Genomic DNA, 19106 nt, shown 5'->3' with positions numbered 1-19106 from the left:
TAGTTTAACTAGACCACTTTACTCCTGGTAACTTCATGCATTTTCATTTAACAAATGAAAAAAATTTTACGTACATCAACTATACATTGTTTTTCCATGTTTATTAATTGCTGACTTGACTCTTGGTTTTCATCAAATACTTAAAGAGAGTCAAGTATATAACACCATAACCTGATTCCCTTCTGGAAATTTTGTTAGATACACATATGTTAAAAGTGGCTACAATATATCACTGAACTATTAACATATGCTCTTAAGTATTAAAGAACATTGTTTTGAAAAATTATAGAAATGCCAAACATTCATTTAAGTAGATTGCCCAGTAATTACAAAAGTTCAGCTAAATTACTGTGGTGCTGTGCTGTTTCTTGTGGTATTTCATACTATAATCATAAAAAACTTAAGACTTTTTCCATGAAGTGTAACATCAAATGTAGTAAGGAATTTAGACAGATACAGTATATCTTTGTAACATTAATATATTTTGAAAAATGAAACAAAATCATTACAAATATGGATATACTGTATAAAATTATCATATCAATAATAGGTTACATTTGAGGAGATGTCGAGCATAAACGTATCAAAATGTAACATGAACCTGAAATATTAGAATATTCAAAGACAGTAATATGAGAAGAAAAGCAAGGAAAACGCAAGGAGTACTCATGAAAGACAAGATGGTATGGAATATTAAAAATAAGGGAGCAGGTGAGCAACTCTGAGCTACTAGACCTGACTGAGGCATACTCCATACAATTAACGATGTCCCTATGTGCTATATGGCTACATACTATCTTGATGTGGAACTCAACCCATTCTGACTCGATCTTCCTACATAAAACTTACTTTACAAGAGCTAATCTCGGTTTAAATCCTCAAAAACACAGTACTTGCATGACCCAAGATCTATTCTAGCATACAATTCTTTCAGTATCGTACTTTCATAACTTTGATTTCAGTCTAATTTTTTACTAAGAATCTTGGAAAATTACCATTTCGTGTCTCAACGCTAGATTATTTGGAAGTTAGGAATCTTGTCAAAATATATTTCAACCTTGTAGATTTTCCAAATGCATATTCCATCCATTATGCTTAGATGGGACGTAAAATGTTCAGCACTGATGAAGTCTAAATCAGATCTCTTCATTATGCTATGGGTTCTCTTTAACAGCATCTTTGCTACAATTAATTGTAGTAAAAGTGTTTATGCATTCCTTCAAAACTAATTAGATCAGATAGTTTCTTGTGCCATTTTTCAAACTTCAAAAAACACTATAATCCAATATTATGCCTTGGATATAGATTATGATAAAGTTAGCTCTTTGACTGTAATCATACTGACTACACAGAAACAATGACCTTTCCAAAATGAAATTCTGCTAAGCACAGCTGCTGAGTCAGCCAAAACGTCATTCTGACAACATTTTCAGTATCTTAATATTGTAAGAGAAAAATTATTTCTGGCAAGAATCGCAAATGTTTTAACACATTCCTGTTTGTGGGATAGCTCCCTGCACACTGTATCCAGTAGTAGTCAAAGAGCTAGAAACTTTATGAACTTTCAGCCCTACATCATCTACCACTTTAGATAAAAACTACCTACAACAGTCCACTCTATGACATACACTAAAATAATTTCTTAAATGCCACAATCTTGGTAAGACTTCATCCTATTTAGCTATATTTAATTAAGAAACATGATGACCATCACTTTACTATACTTTTTAATGAAAGTGTTTGAACCTTTCAAGTTGTATAATCATGAAAACTGGTCTAAAGAAATATATAAGGAGCCTCTCTGCTAATGAAAAACTTGTTCCAAGAAAAAAAAAAAACATTCTGAAGTTAAATTGGCAGTTTATCAAAATTTGCAATCCTCAAAAAATATTCAATCTATGCCTCACAAATGGATAGTTGTTATACATCTTTTTGTCATAATATGCATCATGTATAAATTCTAACCAAAATTTTATTGATATTGGCCCCATCCCAACTTGCATGGGAAACTGCCTAGGTTACAATTCATATAATTTATACTTTCATAATACTCATGTAATGATGCACATGGATTTCTTCCTTTTTAAGTATGCTGTTTATGCCTCCTGTCTTAAAATCTATAGAAAAATATGTTTAAGTCACTGCATGTTAATCCTTAAGGAAATTTAACTATCCTATGCTGAAGAGCCTAGATAAAATTTGATTAATTTACATATTACAACCACCTTTCCATTACTCTGGGACTGTAGCTGTGCCCATCTGCAGGAACAGTTGTTTCAGTTATACCAAGTTACAGTGAAGGACTGAAAACCTGCCAAGCAATTAATACATTTGTTGCATCTTCAAAAGCAACACTAAATATATTGGCAATGCAGTCAAAAGATCTGAGTAGCTTCTTTACCTCCATCCATTTCCAGTATTTATACACCAGTGGTAATACTCAAGCCTTCATACTACTACTCTAGGGAAACTAATAAACAGACAAGAGCATCAATGCCAAAACTTAAAATGAAAATGGAAATGCATATAGATAAAGAACCTGCTACAACTGTCAGTGTTTGCCAGTCCTGAGTGCTGTGACCAATGCTTGTTTATTCTCAGGGCCACATGTATGTCATCAAGAGTACTATTTCCCATAAAATTTTCCCTGCTACATATAATCCACAGTAATGACATTCATTTCTCCTACAAAATCTGTGACATCCATATCACTACCATCTCAAATGAAATGGCTTTGACTTTGGTACAGTATTAGGAAAAGGACGTGTCATGTTTGATACTGACTTTTAAGTTTAATGCCTCTAGAAAAACAACAGGACAAACGTATTGTACAGTATATGGGGATGTCCAGTTTAGGAAGGAAAATTTTTACTGACTGAGCTATGGTTACATTTAAACCTGAATATAAAGAATTATCTGCTTTACTTTCAGCCCACAGTCCTCATTCTGGAGCCATTAAGTTTTTCACCTCTTTTAGTTCATCAAGCTTTGAAACCTACATCTTTACTTATTGTTCTACATGAGAGTAGACCTTTAAACAAGGAACACAATTTTACAGAAAATTCACTGGTTTGAAAAACTGTTTTCATTTTCTCTTTCACTGAAAAAGTAAGTACAGTGTAACTTGATCTTTTCAGGTATTAAGTTTACTTCTCCAGTCAGATAGGTCTAGGTCTGTTGCACGCGGAACTTTACTGAAACTGGATGAAAAATAGAGGAACATCAGTCTGCAACCATAACGATACAAAAATAAGTTTTGGGATAAAACTTGTGGAGTGGAGCAGCCTGGCCATGTACCAATGCGTCACATTACTTTGACCAAGGGTTTAGGGAAACTGAGATGCTACTTTGTCTATTGTCATCTAGCAATGGTAAAGAAAAGGTACCATTATTCAATTACGATGTACTTTTGACCATAAAATTTCTGACCAAATACGCATCATATGCTCCATTTTGTTTGGGTGGTGGTGGGAAATACCGCACAAATACAAAACTACAGCAAATTTTTACAAAATACTTCATATTCCCATTGTCAAATGCTTATATATGGAAAGAAAAGTTTTTTTTTTTTCTAATAAGCCTTTTTCCCCACCAGAATGATCCTACATACTAGTAAGGCCTGCAACAGCTGACCATCTATTGGAAGAAGTTCATACAGCAAACTATCTTATCTCTGACCATTCACATTATGATAATATCTTAAACAATTAAAATAAGATAAAGCACACACACACTATGCAAAGTATTAATATGCTCTCTATTTTCAAGAATAATATGATAGCAACTCAAAACCAGAAAAATATTAAAGCAACTGTGTGGTATAGCAAACAGTGAATAGCTTAACATATTTGACATCAGTGGTTTAATTAACAATAACCAGAGCATTAAACACACAGATACTTTTGTGACTACAATATTCACTTTGACACCTTATGTATGATAATACTGTATTTCACTGTAAAAAAGAAACTTACTTTTGCAGATAGTTGTAAAACTTAAAAACAAAACCTTGATCTTTACACACTCAAAATCAAAATTCTAGATTTAATAGTTTGCTGTATCATAAAAATAGAAAGATATCATTACTAACTATGAATTGAGTTTCATTTAGTTAGCATAATTTTTGTGACTTGCAAAATGAAGATATGGGCTCTACATAATACTGGAGAGTTATCAGTGATGTACCCAGTGATCCGATTCACTTCAGGAAGCTGACAGTCTACCATACACACCACATCAAAACTATACAGTATGCTCATATGTGGTAAGTTTTGAAACAGTTTGTAGAAATGAATATAGAAATAAGTACGGTACTTCACCGAAGACCCTTGTAAACCCTTGTAAAAACTATCTTAGCATTTTCAACCACCATGCACTACTGTACAGTAACTGGAACTGAAGAATTCTGTCAAGTCAAAGCATTCTGAAAATTGATATGTTCGCATCAGTCAAATAAAATAAAATTTTTAACAAAAATATCTATTGTATATTAAAATGATCACAGACATTAAATGGTCAATACCTCGTTTTCCTTCAACAATTAGTTTCAGGTTAGAGCATTATGTTGGGCTTCCGTCGTCGTCGTCGTCATTCGAAGTACCAGATGCTCCAGATCTAGCTGCTGCAGCCTGACTATGTGATAGGAATGCTGCATTAGCAGGCTTCAGTAGTGGTCCTGGGTGAAGCTGTGGAGTCACACCAGCTGAAGAACTTAAATAACTGCAACCAGCCTGTTGTAAGTGTGAGGATCCATGATGCAGATGATTTGGGTAAGGACGCTGGTGAGGAGGCAATGCATTTGCAGGTGTCAGCGGAGATGGGGACAAACATGGCGTCGTACAAGAGGAGTTACTCAAGTCACAAACATCCAACAGTCTTAAGAGTTCAGCTGGTTCTGGCCCACCATTAACAGTTGCTCCTGTAAAAGATTTGGAGGTAAAACTAGTCACTGATGTTAACCATCTCAACACCTGTTGTTAGCTAAAATTTTAACTATCAAAATACCTTCATCCTATGTTAGAAAGAGCACAAGATTACAGGCCTATAAAAAATTACAATGATTGGTTGCTTCTCTTACAATACAATGGATGACCTAAATACCAGAAAAGAAAATTATCTGGTACTGTAATATGAGCTGGGCTCTGTTAGTTAATTGAAGGTACAATTCACATTGGAATGCAAACTTTTCGATCTGGAAGAAAATCACTAATCACAGTAAAATAAACATTATCCCAAATTATCCACATAAAACCACATTCTTTTATCACCAGCACATGATTGTCACATTGATAAAATCTAATTCTTTTAATTCTAAATCCCTTAAAAACTTTTTATCCAGCATATCACCTCTAGTTTTTAAAAAGATCATGAACAAAATTAAAAAGCAACACGCTAAAATTACTTTTAAATCCCATCTCAAAATTCATTAAAATGTTGTGATTGTTTTAATTTTCATTACACTTGAATAGAATGTCAACAATAATATTGACCCACCTGCATCACCTTTGCTACACAATTCGAGGGCAGTAGTTAAATCCCACATCTGAATGGCACCATTTGAATGCCCTGTGAAAATGTACCGCCTAGGCCTGGAACCCATTCGACTGCTCCCCTCACACTCATGTACACAAAAGCCACTAATTGTTGTGGAATCTACAGATTTTATCACACAAACTCTGCAAATTAAAGAATAATATTTTTTAAAATCATAAATTACCAGTTCTACTGAGGAGAGTGTCATCAATAACAGTTGCATATGATTTTCTCTTTACGAGATTAGACTTGAAATGAACTCACTCTCTACACTTTTCCCCCTGTGCAGATTTGACTTTATTACATCTTGTCTAAGTCTTCAGAGATGCCACTTACAAGATTTTCTGAGCTTTCTTACTGGTCTGCTCTACTACTTCCATATCTAACTACTTTTCTAGATTTCCGTCATCCCTTCTTATCTCGTATCCAAACCATATCAATCTCCGAGATCTCAATACTGTATATTTTTCAAGTCACTGGACACCACATTTGTTGTAAACTTCTAATATGATCTTACCACTGCACTCAAACCATTAATCTTGCCATTCTGTAATCACATTTTTTCAAAATCCTCTCCATATTCTTTTCATTACTCATTCTTTACTGAGCGAACAGGCCTTATAAACAAAAATTTTTCTTCAGTTTACTGATGGGATACTTTTTGTTTTCTTTTACCAGTACTGTATCTTTTGATCTCTCCCCATTTCATCCAGGCAATGTTCTATCCCTTACAAGACCTGCCATTACACTTTTAATGTATCTTGACCCTTTCACTGCACAGGATTGATCTCAGTCATCAAAAGGTTTCATCCATGGCAAGGGACTTACCTCCTAAGTCATCATTCTTTTTATTCTAGTTAGGCAGCTTATAATAGATAACGCGTTTCACTCGTCATTTTAGGAGCTTTTGTCTACATTTTAGCGACAAATGGTAACATTTGATTTTCAGCTTACAGGATAATCTCAGGGCAAGGCCTAGACCTTCAGTAACCATCAAAATGCCATAGAAGGAGGGGATTTCACTCAATGATGAAGTAGTACGTAGGCTTTTATTCAGAAATAACAATGATAGTAATAGACCTGAACTATCAGATAGTTCTGACAGTGACAGTAGTGAATATGGTGATGTTTATTATATCGTAGCTATGGACAAACCTACCACAGGTAATTTCTTAACTTCAGGTTTCATGAGAGATGATTATGAGTAAGGAAATGACAGAGGAGGAAGCATTTTTGTGAAGCACCAGAGGTGTTGACTAAACAAGGAAAACGTGATAAAATTTGCAAATTGAAGACCACTGAATATTCAGTTTGTAAAAAATTGGTGCTCTGAAACTTTTATTGGGGATTTTTTCTTTTTTTCTTTTTGTGAGGTTTTTTCTGATGACATTTTTCCTGAAAAGCAAGCATTCAAAGTTTGTAATACAGATTTTCATACTGAATAACAAAAATGGTGTTGCAGTGGTCCTCCACTTTCACGCGTGGATAGGTTCCAACTCCCTTCTACAAATGCTTATAATAACTGGCTTACAACTGCCAAATACCCTGTACCCCTTAAACTAAAATGTTTATAACTGCCTATTTTAACAGTTCATCACCTAACTTAACAGTTCAAACAAAAATATACCTCAGACTATCACCCCAGAACACCCCAATATCAATTCAAAGCCATCTTACAACATTATGTACTCGCCTAGAACTTACTCTTAAGTATCCCCTCTAATTCAGATGCATGTTTTCTTTTGCCTACCATAACTTTGCGCATCGTCTACTGTACTGCGCATAATGTACGTACCTTTTAATGATATTTTCCTGTGCTGTAAGATGATTTTGAAAGATTTACTGTACAGTACGTATTATAGGACAGTACTATTGTATACAGTAGAGCATATCAAAAATGCGTGGGTAGTTTAGAACAACAGGACACGTTCATCCAAACAGAATGCTAGGTTTGTTACATCATGTTAATATTTTCGTGATTACACACATAAAAAAAATAATTTAGTACAGGAAGCTCTTGGTTTAGGGCTTACTTGACCTAGTTGTTTTAAGGTTAGTCCTCACCATCCCCCATAAATTTATTAAAAAAATCTCTCTCTTTCTCTCTCTCTATTCATATCCTTTAATGAAAAACCACAGCCAAATATCAATAAAAAGTTTTCACTTACAGAATCCATTTATACTAGTATTATATTGATCTAATCACCATAAAAAATATTTAAAATCAGAATTTCATACATAGGCAACTTAAAACCACCAGTAGCAAGTTCTCCTACAACAAAATCTCTCTCTCTCTCTCTCTCTCTCTCTCTCTCTCTCTCTCTCTCTCTCTCTCTCTCTCTCTCTCTCTCTCTCTCTCTCTCTACTATACAAATCCTTTAATGAAATATCAATTACTGAGCTGTACCATAAACATAAAAAAATATGAAAACAAACAAACCCAGGAAGTTCGCTACGAGTGAGTCCATATGTACTTACATGTTGCCATGTTTTTTGCTTTGTCTGATTTATTGTACCATATTTCATTACAAATTTAGTTGACTGTGATTATCACACATATTATAACAGCACACAAGAGAATATTTTATCACTGTTGATGTTTCATCTCTAATCACCGTAAAAATATTTAAAATCCGAATTTCATACATGGGCAACACATTCTTACTCTCCTCCCCAGCTAATAGTTAAACAGCGTCTGTAAAGTCTCATCCCCAGCTAGTTACTGTGCTTAGACTACGATGTAAGCATATCACTTCTCTCTCTCTCTCTCTCTCTCTCTCTCTCTCTCTCTCTCTCTCTCTCTCTCTCTCTCTCTCTCTCTCTCTCTCTCTCTCTCTCAGTATATATATATCCTTTATAATGTAAAAACAGCAAAATATTAATATGCCGTTATTTCACTTGCAGAATCCATCTATACAGTACTGTGCTTAGACTTGGATGTAAACCTCTCTCTCTCTCTCTCTCTCTCTCTCTCTCTCTCTCTCTCTCTCTCTCTCTCTCTCTCTCTCTCTCTCTCTCTCTCTCTCTCTCTCTCTCAGTACAGTATACATTCCTTTAATGAAAAAATAACAGTAATTAGTGACTACACAGTGTTGCTCTACAAAAAAAAGAAAATTAGTGATAATTTTACAGACACCGTCCATAGAAAAATTTGCGAATTAGTAAAAGTTCCCACGCAAAACTGAAAAATATGTTCCATAAATTTCAGCAACAAAGTGAAGCGCGTAAAAGTGGGGGTCCACTGGACTTTACTCCATGCTTTGAGAGGTATCACACTGAAATGAATCACCAATAAAAGCTACATAATTCAGTTTTTGAACAATTACCTACATATCATTTGCACATATCACTGCACACTAAAATAAAACATTATAACATAATAGTACAGTGTAATAATATAACTGTTGAAAATAACAAATACTACAGTGTAATAATATAACAGTACTGAAAATAACAAAGAATCAAAACACAAACATAATTGGGAGAAAATTAGTCAGTTACATGATTAACAGGGCATTGCTCTCATCACTAGTGGTGAAAACAGGCACACAGCAAAATGGTTAAGGAAAAGAATATCCTGCTGATGAAATCAAACAGCATATTGATACAATATAAGCTCTGTTCTTCTATCAAAAATATATAGGCTGTAATCTAGAACAAAAAAAAAAATATTAAAAAAAATTTTTGAAGTGGAAAACCTACCTTTTTCCATTACTGGCTAAACGAACAAACAGCTGATCAGTTTCTGGGACAACTTTCTGAATGAAAACTTGTTCATCATCCTGTTCTCCATATGGACCTGCAACATTGGTTATAGCAATGGATAAAAAACAAGTAAACAATATAACTTTCATGGATGCTTATGGGATTCGAGGGGTTTGTTGTTTGCATGTGTGATGGCGTATGTCTGTTATTAACCTTGTTAGGTATTAATCATTAATAATTATTAAGATAACATAAAATAACAGAAGCTACGCTAATTAGTTTAATCTGCTCTCTCTACACAAAAAGCTTACAATATTTGTAATTTTATTTTAAACAACTTGTAAATCTATTCAGTGCTAACATTTATGTCTTCAATAACCTCCCTTTTCATGAATGTTTAATGCTGTAAATAGCTTTAACCCTTAATGGATGGGCATCATCATATGAGTATCTATAACAGGTTTTGAGTGATGGACAGGCTAACTCGTATGAGTATTTATATTACGGCCCATTCGGTTTGGATGAATTTAGTGGGAAAAATGTTCATACCACTTCAATGGCCCATAAATGACTTATGGCAACTGTTATAGCTCAGCACAGGAGACATCATGGCAACTGTTATAGCTCAGCACAGGAGACATCAATGATCAATCAGTATGCCTTGAGATTTCATGGGGAAATGTACTGCCTCTCTGCAGCTCCTGGACATCTTTTTATTTATTTGCTCGTAAATATACCCAAGGACTGCTGTTGGTTTTAGTCCTTATCTTTTATGATCTACTTCCAAAATTTGATAATCGCTCTTGGCTATATGTTGGACATTCACACAAGACATGCTTGACTGTTATCATCACCTTGCACTCTGGGCATTCAAGAGGAGGGCCATGTGGACTGTTCATTAAGTGCCCATCCGTCAAACGAGTATGGCCTATTCGAAGACGCGTCAGAATTACTTATGTATCTCTCTCTCTCTGATATGATGAACTCCATTTTCCAACACAGGATTTTATCTGTTTCAATTTATTATTTTCAGGTTCTTCATTCTACATATTTTTCCATTTATTTACAATGATTGTTTTTACATATCTTAATAGTCACTAACAGGGATGTTTACATTTGTCCTTGGCATGTGGACTGGCTCTTTAGCTGCTTTATCAGCCTCTTCATTTCCTTTAATCCCTACATGAGCAGGGAGCCAACATATTTCAATATTTTTTCCATTATTATACAACTTATAAAGTGAAAACTTAATTTGTTGTACAATATTATTTTTTGGACTGTAACTTTGAATGGCTTCTATAGCGCTTCAGGAGTCACTATAAATCACAAAATTATTAAATGAGGCTTCTTTAATTATTTTTATGGCTGTTGCTACTGCACACAGCTCAGCTCTAAATACTGAGGCATTATCAGGTAGAGAGAATTGATACATTTTGTCTTGGGATACTGCAGCATATCCCACTGTAATGTGACTTAGATCCATCTGTGTATATTGCATAATGTGGACCTTTTTGGATTATATGTTCTACTGTATGTTGTCTGTGGTGTTCTGGGGAAAATGAGTAACTTTTTGATAAATATTTTAAGTATGTGCAAATTTTCATTTTATTCATATTCCAAGGAGGTGGTAATTTTACTAGATCTAATTAGGAAAGGGAGTTAAATGATTGTTAATAAATTCATCTCTAAATTCAAATAATTTTTTGTTTGGAGAATCACTTGTCTGAATTCTCAGGGAACTCTTCATCGTTACTAACTCTCTATCTTGTAAAGATAACTTTGGTGATAATCCAAAGGCTCCTGAACATACTCTAAGGCCTTCATTATGAATTGGGTCTAACGTTTTCAGCGTTGTGTTTAATGCCGAGCCATACATTTCGCTTCCATAATCAATGATAGACACCACTGTTGCTTTATTCTATCAGCTCCCCAAATAGTGTTCAATAGTTTTTTTTAGATATATTTAATGCTCTTTTACATTTTGATTTCATGTATGTTATGCGGACTTTCCAGTTCAAGTGAGTATTAAATACTGATCCCAAAACTTTTGCTGTTTGGCCAATTAATATACTATGGTTTCTGAGTTTTAAAGCTGTTTCTTCACCTTTTTTCCACTTTTTATTTTTATATAAAATATGATTGCTTGAGTTTTATCTATGGGAAATTTAAAGCCTACAGATGAGGCCCATTCATCTATCTTTATTATGCTTTTATTAATGATTTGTTCTGCATGTTTTATTCAAGATGCTGAATAATATTTGGCAAAATCATCTATACAGTACACAGGTCACTTTTAATTCCAATAGGTAGATTATCACTTATATCATTTATTGCTAAAGTAAACAGCAAGCCACTAAAGACACTTCCTTGTGGAACACCATTTTCAAGTGGAAATGTGCTTGACAAAGTATCATCAATTCTCACCTGAAAAGTGCAACGTCAGAAAGTTTTGGATAAACCTAGGTAAATGTCCACGGATGATGTTTTTATGCAACGTTTTTAATACTGTACTGCATACCTCCATGTAGTATCATATGACTTTTCACTGTCAAAAAAGACAGCTATAGTAATTTGTTTTCGTTTAAATCCTCTGCGTATGTGGTCTTCTAAGTTGGATAGAGAATCCAATGTAGATCTGTTACATTGTAACCTGAATTGAGTGGGAGTCAGAATTTTATTTTCTCGAATGTGCCATGCTAGTCAAGCATTTACTATTTTCTCTAGTAATTTCCATAAGCAATTTGTTAAAGAAACTGGTCTGTAATCATTTACATTACTTGAATCCTTTCCAGGTTTGAGGATAGGAATTATTATAGCTTTACGCCATTCATCAGGAAATAAATTTCTAAACCAAAAATTATAAAACTGTAAAAGGTGTGACTTCCAAGGTGCTAACTAGCAGATCATCTCAAAACAAATATTGTCACCTTCACGAGCAGATTTATTGCTATTCAAGAGTGTATTCCAACTCTTCAATATTAAATTTTCTACTATAATATATATCTGCTACTGTTTTGAAATTTATTGTAATTTACTGAAATTTATTCATCTAGATTTTTATCACTACTTACATTTGCTAAGTTTTCTGCGATTACATTACATATCTTTTGGATAAAGTATTCTTTTTCCATCTTTTAATATGGCATGTCTAGGTGGTTTAACATGGGTACCATTTATTTTCCTGAATTTTTCCAATATTTTACTGTATGTGAGTATTATTATAGAGATGTGATGCATATTTCCTCCATGAAATGATTGTTCCTTGAATCACTTCTTTTTTAAATATTGAAGATATTTTGTTTTGAAGAGGTTTTAATGTATCAATTTCTAACAATAATATAGTCATTTTTTTGTAAATTTCCTTCTAATACTGGTAATGATTTATTAATCTTGTTTAATTTTTTTATCAAATTATCTAGTCATCTCCCTACTGATTGTTTTATATTTATTCATTCTGTTAGCGTATCAGGCCACATTGGAACTTTTTGTTTTGTTGGATGGGGTTTTGATTTTGGTATTGTTATATCAGCAGCATTTTTAATGACATCAACAAGAAATTTATTAGTTTCATTATGGTGTTTTGAATATTCAAATGGTGGGATGTTCCTGGTGTGCATTTCATATTGCTCCCAATCTGCTTTATGAGTATTATAGTGAGAGACATGTTTTGCAGGATTATTTTGTAATAAGAAAATTGATACTGGGAAATGATCACTGGTAAACAGGTCATCAACTGTATTCCACTAATCTATCCACTATACATGAGGCACATAGAGTTACGTCTATTGAGGAAAGTGTTCCATGTGTTGTTTAATGTGCTGATTTAGTCATCATTTATAAAGGACATGTCATTTGATTCCATGAATTCTTCTACTTTGCTTCCTGCTTTATTTGAGTTTGTACGATTATAGTCCCAAACTGGGTTGCGAGCATTAAAATCACCTACTATTACTGTAGGTTCCTTGGCATTGTTAAGTAATTCTTTAAGTTTATCAATGTTTTAATTCTTATTAGGTTGGTTGTATAAGTTAGAAACTGCATAATTATCGTTTCTTAATCGGATTTTAATACCTGATATTTGCAAGTCAAATGTTTACACAAACTTTGCCATAAACTACAGTGGACCCCCACCTATTCGAGGTTCCAGATTCGCGGCTTCACCTATTCACTGATTTTTCTGTGGAATGTATATATACACATTATTCGTGGAAAATTTGCTTGTTCGCGGAAAATTCGCCTATTTGCGGTATTTTTCATAGAGAAATATTCATATTTTCGTGACTAAATGCATTTTTTGTGATAAAACTAAAATACTCAGGTATAACCATTTTTAGAGGGGTTTTTGGTGTTTGAACTATGAAAATAGGCAGTTACAAATATGGCTGTCCCTAAATTTAAATTTCCTTCTTCCTCTCATGATGTAGATGCTAAGGTGTATTTACCTATTGCTGATAGAGTTCTGTTGACATGTTGTAAACATAGTATTATTGGTTCATATTCTTTTAGTAATCATTGTATTTCTCCTAAGTAACCTGGTCTGTAGACCATTTACATTCCACTGCATAATAAAGCTATTGAAAATATTTTGTTATAACGGTCAAGTTTTGTTTTCCTTTTTTTTTATTATCAACTTAGATTTTTTAAATAATTTACTCATGACATTCATTTGATTTTCTTTATATATTAAGTGCTCAATGCACATGCAACCTTTTTCATGTGTGCTCAAATCAATGGTTTCTTTTTTGCTATATTTCATACAATTTCTTATAATGTTTGTTAAACCATCTTTTGTTATGTTTTTGTTATTACTGCACAATTCAACAAAACAGTCATTACATCCACATGTGTTTTCATGTGCATTTCTTGTTTCTTTTGCCCTTGTACCAATTACTGGTGATGGAGTAATCACTTTTCCTTGACAATCATTCTTATCTATGGTATAGTTTTCTTCCACTTCAGTATTTTGGATATCTGCATCCATATGTTTAACTATTACTTTAGGAGATAAAGGTATATTCTCAGCTTGTTTTTCTTTGTGTTCTTTCTTCACATCCTTTGTCTTTGGTTTAACCGATATTTCTCTAATAATAGTTGGTTTTTTTGCTTTGGGTCTCTTTTTATCTTTAATTTCCAGTCCATCATAACTTTCCTCTTCTACCTCTGTGGTAGTATCTTCTTGTGCTCCTATTTGCATTAATACTTCAAATGAACTTGATAGAATATTATCCATATGTCATCTGCACCTGTTCTTGATTCTTTACCATTTTAATTTTTTTTTTTTATAACAATTTCTTCTTGAGATTTATTTTGCTGCATTTTGTTACCTCTATTTGTATGTGTTTTTGTTTCATTATTGGTTCTTGTTATCAAAGACTATGTAAGTTTCTTAGCAGGATCTTGAATTCCTCTCACTTTCAATTCTAATTTGGCCTCTTTTATAGACATCCCTGTTCATTCTTGTAACATTTTCAATTCTGTAATGTATGTGTAATACAAGCATTCCATTGTGCGTTATGTTCAGCAGCTCCACAATAAGCGCATACTGGTTCACTTCTACAATTTTTCTTTGTGTGCCCAAACTTACTGCAATTTTGATACTGTAGTGGATTTGGGACATAAGGTCTTAACTCTGTGTTGTGGCATACAATTTTTTGAAGTAGATCTTCACCCTCAAATTTTATTTTTGCTATTTTTAATATTTGCTTATTACTTTTTTACTCGGTACAACACACCTCACAATCCTGGACCTTGGGGTACTTTTCTGAGAGAGTCTAATAGCATTTTCTTTTCTATTGGTTCGTTGTTATTTTCAGGAAGTACAATGGTACCCTAAAGCTGTTCATAGTATCGTGTTTTTCCACTTTATGTCAATATTATTTATATTTTTCAAAGACTAACAGTCATCAGACTGACTTTTTGTTGTGGCTTCTATAAGCCAAGCCTTCCCCTTTACTTGTCTGAACGACATTTCTACCGCTGGATGCCTATTTAATAAATAATTTTCTCATTTTAAAGCTGAAATATTTTGGTCAGCTTCCATGACCAACTTCCACTCCCAAAGAAGGAGTCGAAGTGAGTCAAGGTTGGGTCATGACGGTACTTAATGGTATTAATGTTTTGATACCATTCTGACTTTTGTGATTTGAGCTTTCCTTAGGACAGTCCATATCTGGCCAGAAGTCGTAGGAAGGTTTGATGAGTTTGCCATAAAACGAAAAATATAAATTTCATCCAGGATGAGGTCCCTCTCACCAGGGAGGCCCAACTGGGGGAGGAGCAATACTGTTACCCACAGTGGTAACTGCCCTGGGACCCTCATATGGATATACACCATACACGCAGTACCTTATGGCTTGGCATAAAAATTTCCCCTCACTCGACCATGTCGGGTACTCTAGTTTTACAAGTGGAGTGGCATGCCGTCCAACTCCACCCTCCATCAAGTTAAAAGAGCAGTGAATTCAGTAATCCAATACCATGCCAAGGTCATCACCAAAAGAGGAAGAAGGGAAGGGAAAAATTTATGGGAGGAGGAGTAAAGGAGTTAAAGGTCCCAATGTTCAGTTGAATCCACAGCAGAGAGAGTAGGCATAAAAGAGTGTACTCTTCCTGCAGTGAATCCCTAAACCCCCACCTCTTCAAGGGGTTGGGATCAGCAGGGTACAAGGCAATGAAAAGCGGGGGCATTGACCCTTCCCTTACCTAAACTCTCTAGGATGCAACGCAGAAAATAAAACACTAATAATAATAATAAAAAATAACTCCATCCTAACAAATCCAATGCTCTGAATCGATGGAAAGCTCATTCGGGGTGACAGCTCGAAGAGAAGTAGCAGAGGACCTAACCAGTTACTAAATGGGAAAGCACACAAGAAGTGCATCCCTTTAACCTAAGTCTTACTAGTATGTATTAGCCTCTACAGTTGTTTCTAAAACTTAATGAACTCTCTTTGTTCACGGTCAATTACCGAATTTCGTTCAATTACGATTCGTATAGTTATCCAATGATAACTTTTCCCTCAGCAAAACACATCATGGGGGTGATAAAACTGGAATGATGCCCATTACAGCAACTCTTACCTTACAGGATCGTACTGAACGAACATTCATAAAATAAAAGAACAAACCAACAGAAAAACAGAGTGCATCTGCCGAACTCCTACTGTGACAGAAGTAGACTGACCAGCTATGGGTGTTTGTGCCTATTAATCCCCTTGTGGGGGGTGGGGGAAGTAGATGGATAGAAGAAGGATATCCATAGAAAAAGGAGTGTTCTCGTCTTTTGTTTCAATCTGTCAAACTCCAGCTGGTGTTGAAGTAAAAGTTATACAATGGAGAGGTAAGATTCATTTCAAAAAAATTTTTTTTAGACGTTCATGATAAATAAAATTTTAAATAAGTCAAAATACTAGAATAATAAAATAGTAAATTGTAGTTTGCAGCCTCATATAACTTATAAAATAAAAAATAATCCAAGTGGATATAAGCTATGGTTGAGTATGGTGTCACAAAATAAGTAATTTTAATTTCTGTCTTCCAAGGCTATATACAGTATCTGACTTCCCCAAAAAAAGCATGGATGTAAAATGTTTTCATACAATGATACAGTCATAAGATACTATGCAAAAGTATATACCTGTATCTAAGAAAATTTAAGCCACATACCGTGGAGTGTTTTTAAGATATCAAAATAAAATATGCAATTTTCACAATGAGCTGTTTACAGTTAACTAAAGAGTATATCAAAAACTTTATTAAACAAGAACTCTCAAAGTATCTTACCAAATACCCCTATAAGTTTAAGCATTATACAGAAACAGACTTACCACAATCATTGGCGATGGCATAATAAATATTTGGATCAACCTCATCAATAGTGAGTATTTTATAAGATGACAAAGGGGTAGAACCAGGCTGCGTTGAAATCATGCCTCTGAATCGAGTAACAGACCAAGTACGAACATGGTTGTACTCGCTGCATACACTGATAAGGAGCTTCTCTGATAAGGTTACCTATAAATTTTAAAAAATTAGCTCCAATGAGTGGAATATTGCAACTGCATATGCTGCCCATGTCCCACCAGGACGTGTACTCCATATGCATGTACTGCCTATCTTGCACTCTGCAAAACATGCTTTAAACTATTCCAAAGGTTCTAAACTACTTTCAGACCTCAGGTATAAATCAAATAAAATCATCTTAAATTTTCATTTGTTTTCTGGGTGTTCTCCCATTTAGCTATCCAATTCATCTTCCTCATGTTTTGAGACTAAAACCATAATATGGTTATATGTCAAAATTGTACAATACTTGAAAGTATTCACCAAGCTTAAAAATTTTTACCAACTTGTTAATATCTGTACCTAACGCAATTAATAATAAAACGTTTGTGACCAAAAATTGACATAATGTCAGTTAAAAACAGAATACTCCCAAAAAGTCACACCAAATTCCTATCATAACAATACAGTACAATAATAAGTCTACTCATACAAAGCTGGCAATGAAGATTTTCTCTCAATTCAAGGGGAAATTTTAGAAATTGGGTGGTTAGATAAGAAGAGATAAAAAGTACACAAGAAAACCACTGCAGATGAGAGCTACAAGGACTTCTGATTACACCAAGTTAAATAGGAACCACTGTAGGGGGTAACCTCTTATGGTTGAACAATATGATTCTTCAAAATTGCATCCTAAATGTGAGAAGGAAATTGAAACAGGATGGTTAACACGTTAGATAGCTAGGTGAGAAGAAAAGCTTATAGCTAGATGAGAAAGGAAGTTACACAGTTAAGTGAGAAAACAAGTTGGACAGTTGAGTGAAAAGAGAGGCTGAATAGCTGGGTAAAAATAGAGGTGGACGACTATGTGAACAGAGAGGTTGGATAGCTATGCGAGAAAAGATGGACAGCTATGAGAAAAGGGGAAGAAGGATATATATGTCAGCAAGGGAGTTTGATAACTAGTTGACAAAAGAAATTGAATAACTAGGTGACAAAAGACTTAAAGGTCTGCACTGATGCAGTCCAGACCAAATGAAATGGATGAAAAATAAGGGCTAAAGGCAATGACATTGAGGACTAAAGGGACACTGCAAAGTACCTTTAATACTATCAACAATAGTGTGGCATACTGTAGTCAAATAACTCCCATTCAAGAGTGTGCTTTAGAACTCTATGGTTCTAGGCATTTTGACACCCAGAACTTTGACCCCGGTAATTTCACTCCCGGTAAACTGAAATCCGGTTTCTTTAACAGCTGGTAATTTGACACCCAAAAATATACAAATAGCCTGTTTAGGAAGCATATTTTTTAAAAACAGCTTAGGGCGATTACCTTATTTATGGAATGGAAATGACATATAATAATTTGATTGTTTCATAAGTTGAAGGCTTAGTTTGCATATTATTTTTTTTATTCAGGTATATAAGTAACATTTAGTAGTTGCATCCGAGCTCCTGGCAGTATAAAGACATTTTTTATAACCATGTCTCGTCCCATTCAGAGCACTCGTGGATGAAACTTGTAGATAACTTAAATTACAAATTCTGATGGATCAAAATTTTATTGGAAGTGTGAAGTGAAGAGTTGCAAAGCACAACCTACATATATTAACAGGTGTTCTTTGCAATTCTTCACTTCACTCTTCCAGTGAATTTGTGCCCAATTAGCGTTTGTTTTCTACCTTTCGTAAATGTAATTTAAGTTATCTAAGTTTCTTTCCACCATGGGTGCTCTGAATAGTGAGAGACACAGTTATAAAAAAAAATGCTTCTATTCCGCCAGGAGCTCAGATGCAACTCCTAAGTGTTACTTATATACTTGAATAAAAAAATATGTAAACTAAGCCTTCACCTTACTAAACAAT

The 19106-nt window shown here is 34.2% G+C and overlaps 1 protein-coding gene across 3 annotated transcripts in view; it reads right to left on the bottom strand.

Moving 5' to 3' along the window:
* Positions 1-463: 463 nt before the first annotated feature.
* The window catches only part of LOC136854141 (BTB/POZ domain-containing protein KCTD3), a 69294-nt gene continuing 50651 nt past the window's right edge, over positions 464-19106 (bottom strand). For 2 of the 3 annotated variants that reach the window (XM_067130367.1, XM_067130368.1), the window contains 4 exons: positions 17064-17250; positions 9235-9331; positions 5494-5675; positions 464-4918 (listed from right to left, as the gene is read on the bottom strand). In XM_067130367.1, coding sequence (XP_066986468.1) covers positions 4560-4918; positions 5494-5675; positions 9235-9331; positions 17064-17250 — 825 coding nt within the window. In that variant the 3' untranslated portion in view covers positions 464-4559. The remainder of the gene's footprint in view (positions 4919-5493; positions 5676-9234; positions 9332-17063; positions 17251-19106) is intronic. The other variant, XM_067130366.1, reaches the window with a different exon arrangement.

This window comes from Macrobrachium rosenbergii, chromosome 28 (genome assembly GCF_040412425.1).
Source record: "Macrobrachium rosenbergii isolate ZJJX-2024 chromosome 28, ASM4041242v1, whole genome shotgun sequence".
Lineage (NCBI taxonomy): Eukaryota > Metazoa > Arthropoda > Malacostraca > Decapoda > Palaemonidae > Macrobrachium > Macrobrachium rosenbergii.
This window is presented reverse-complemented; position numbering and strand designations above follow the sequence as displayed.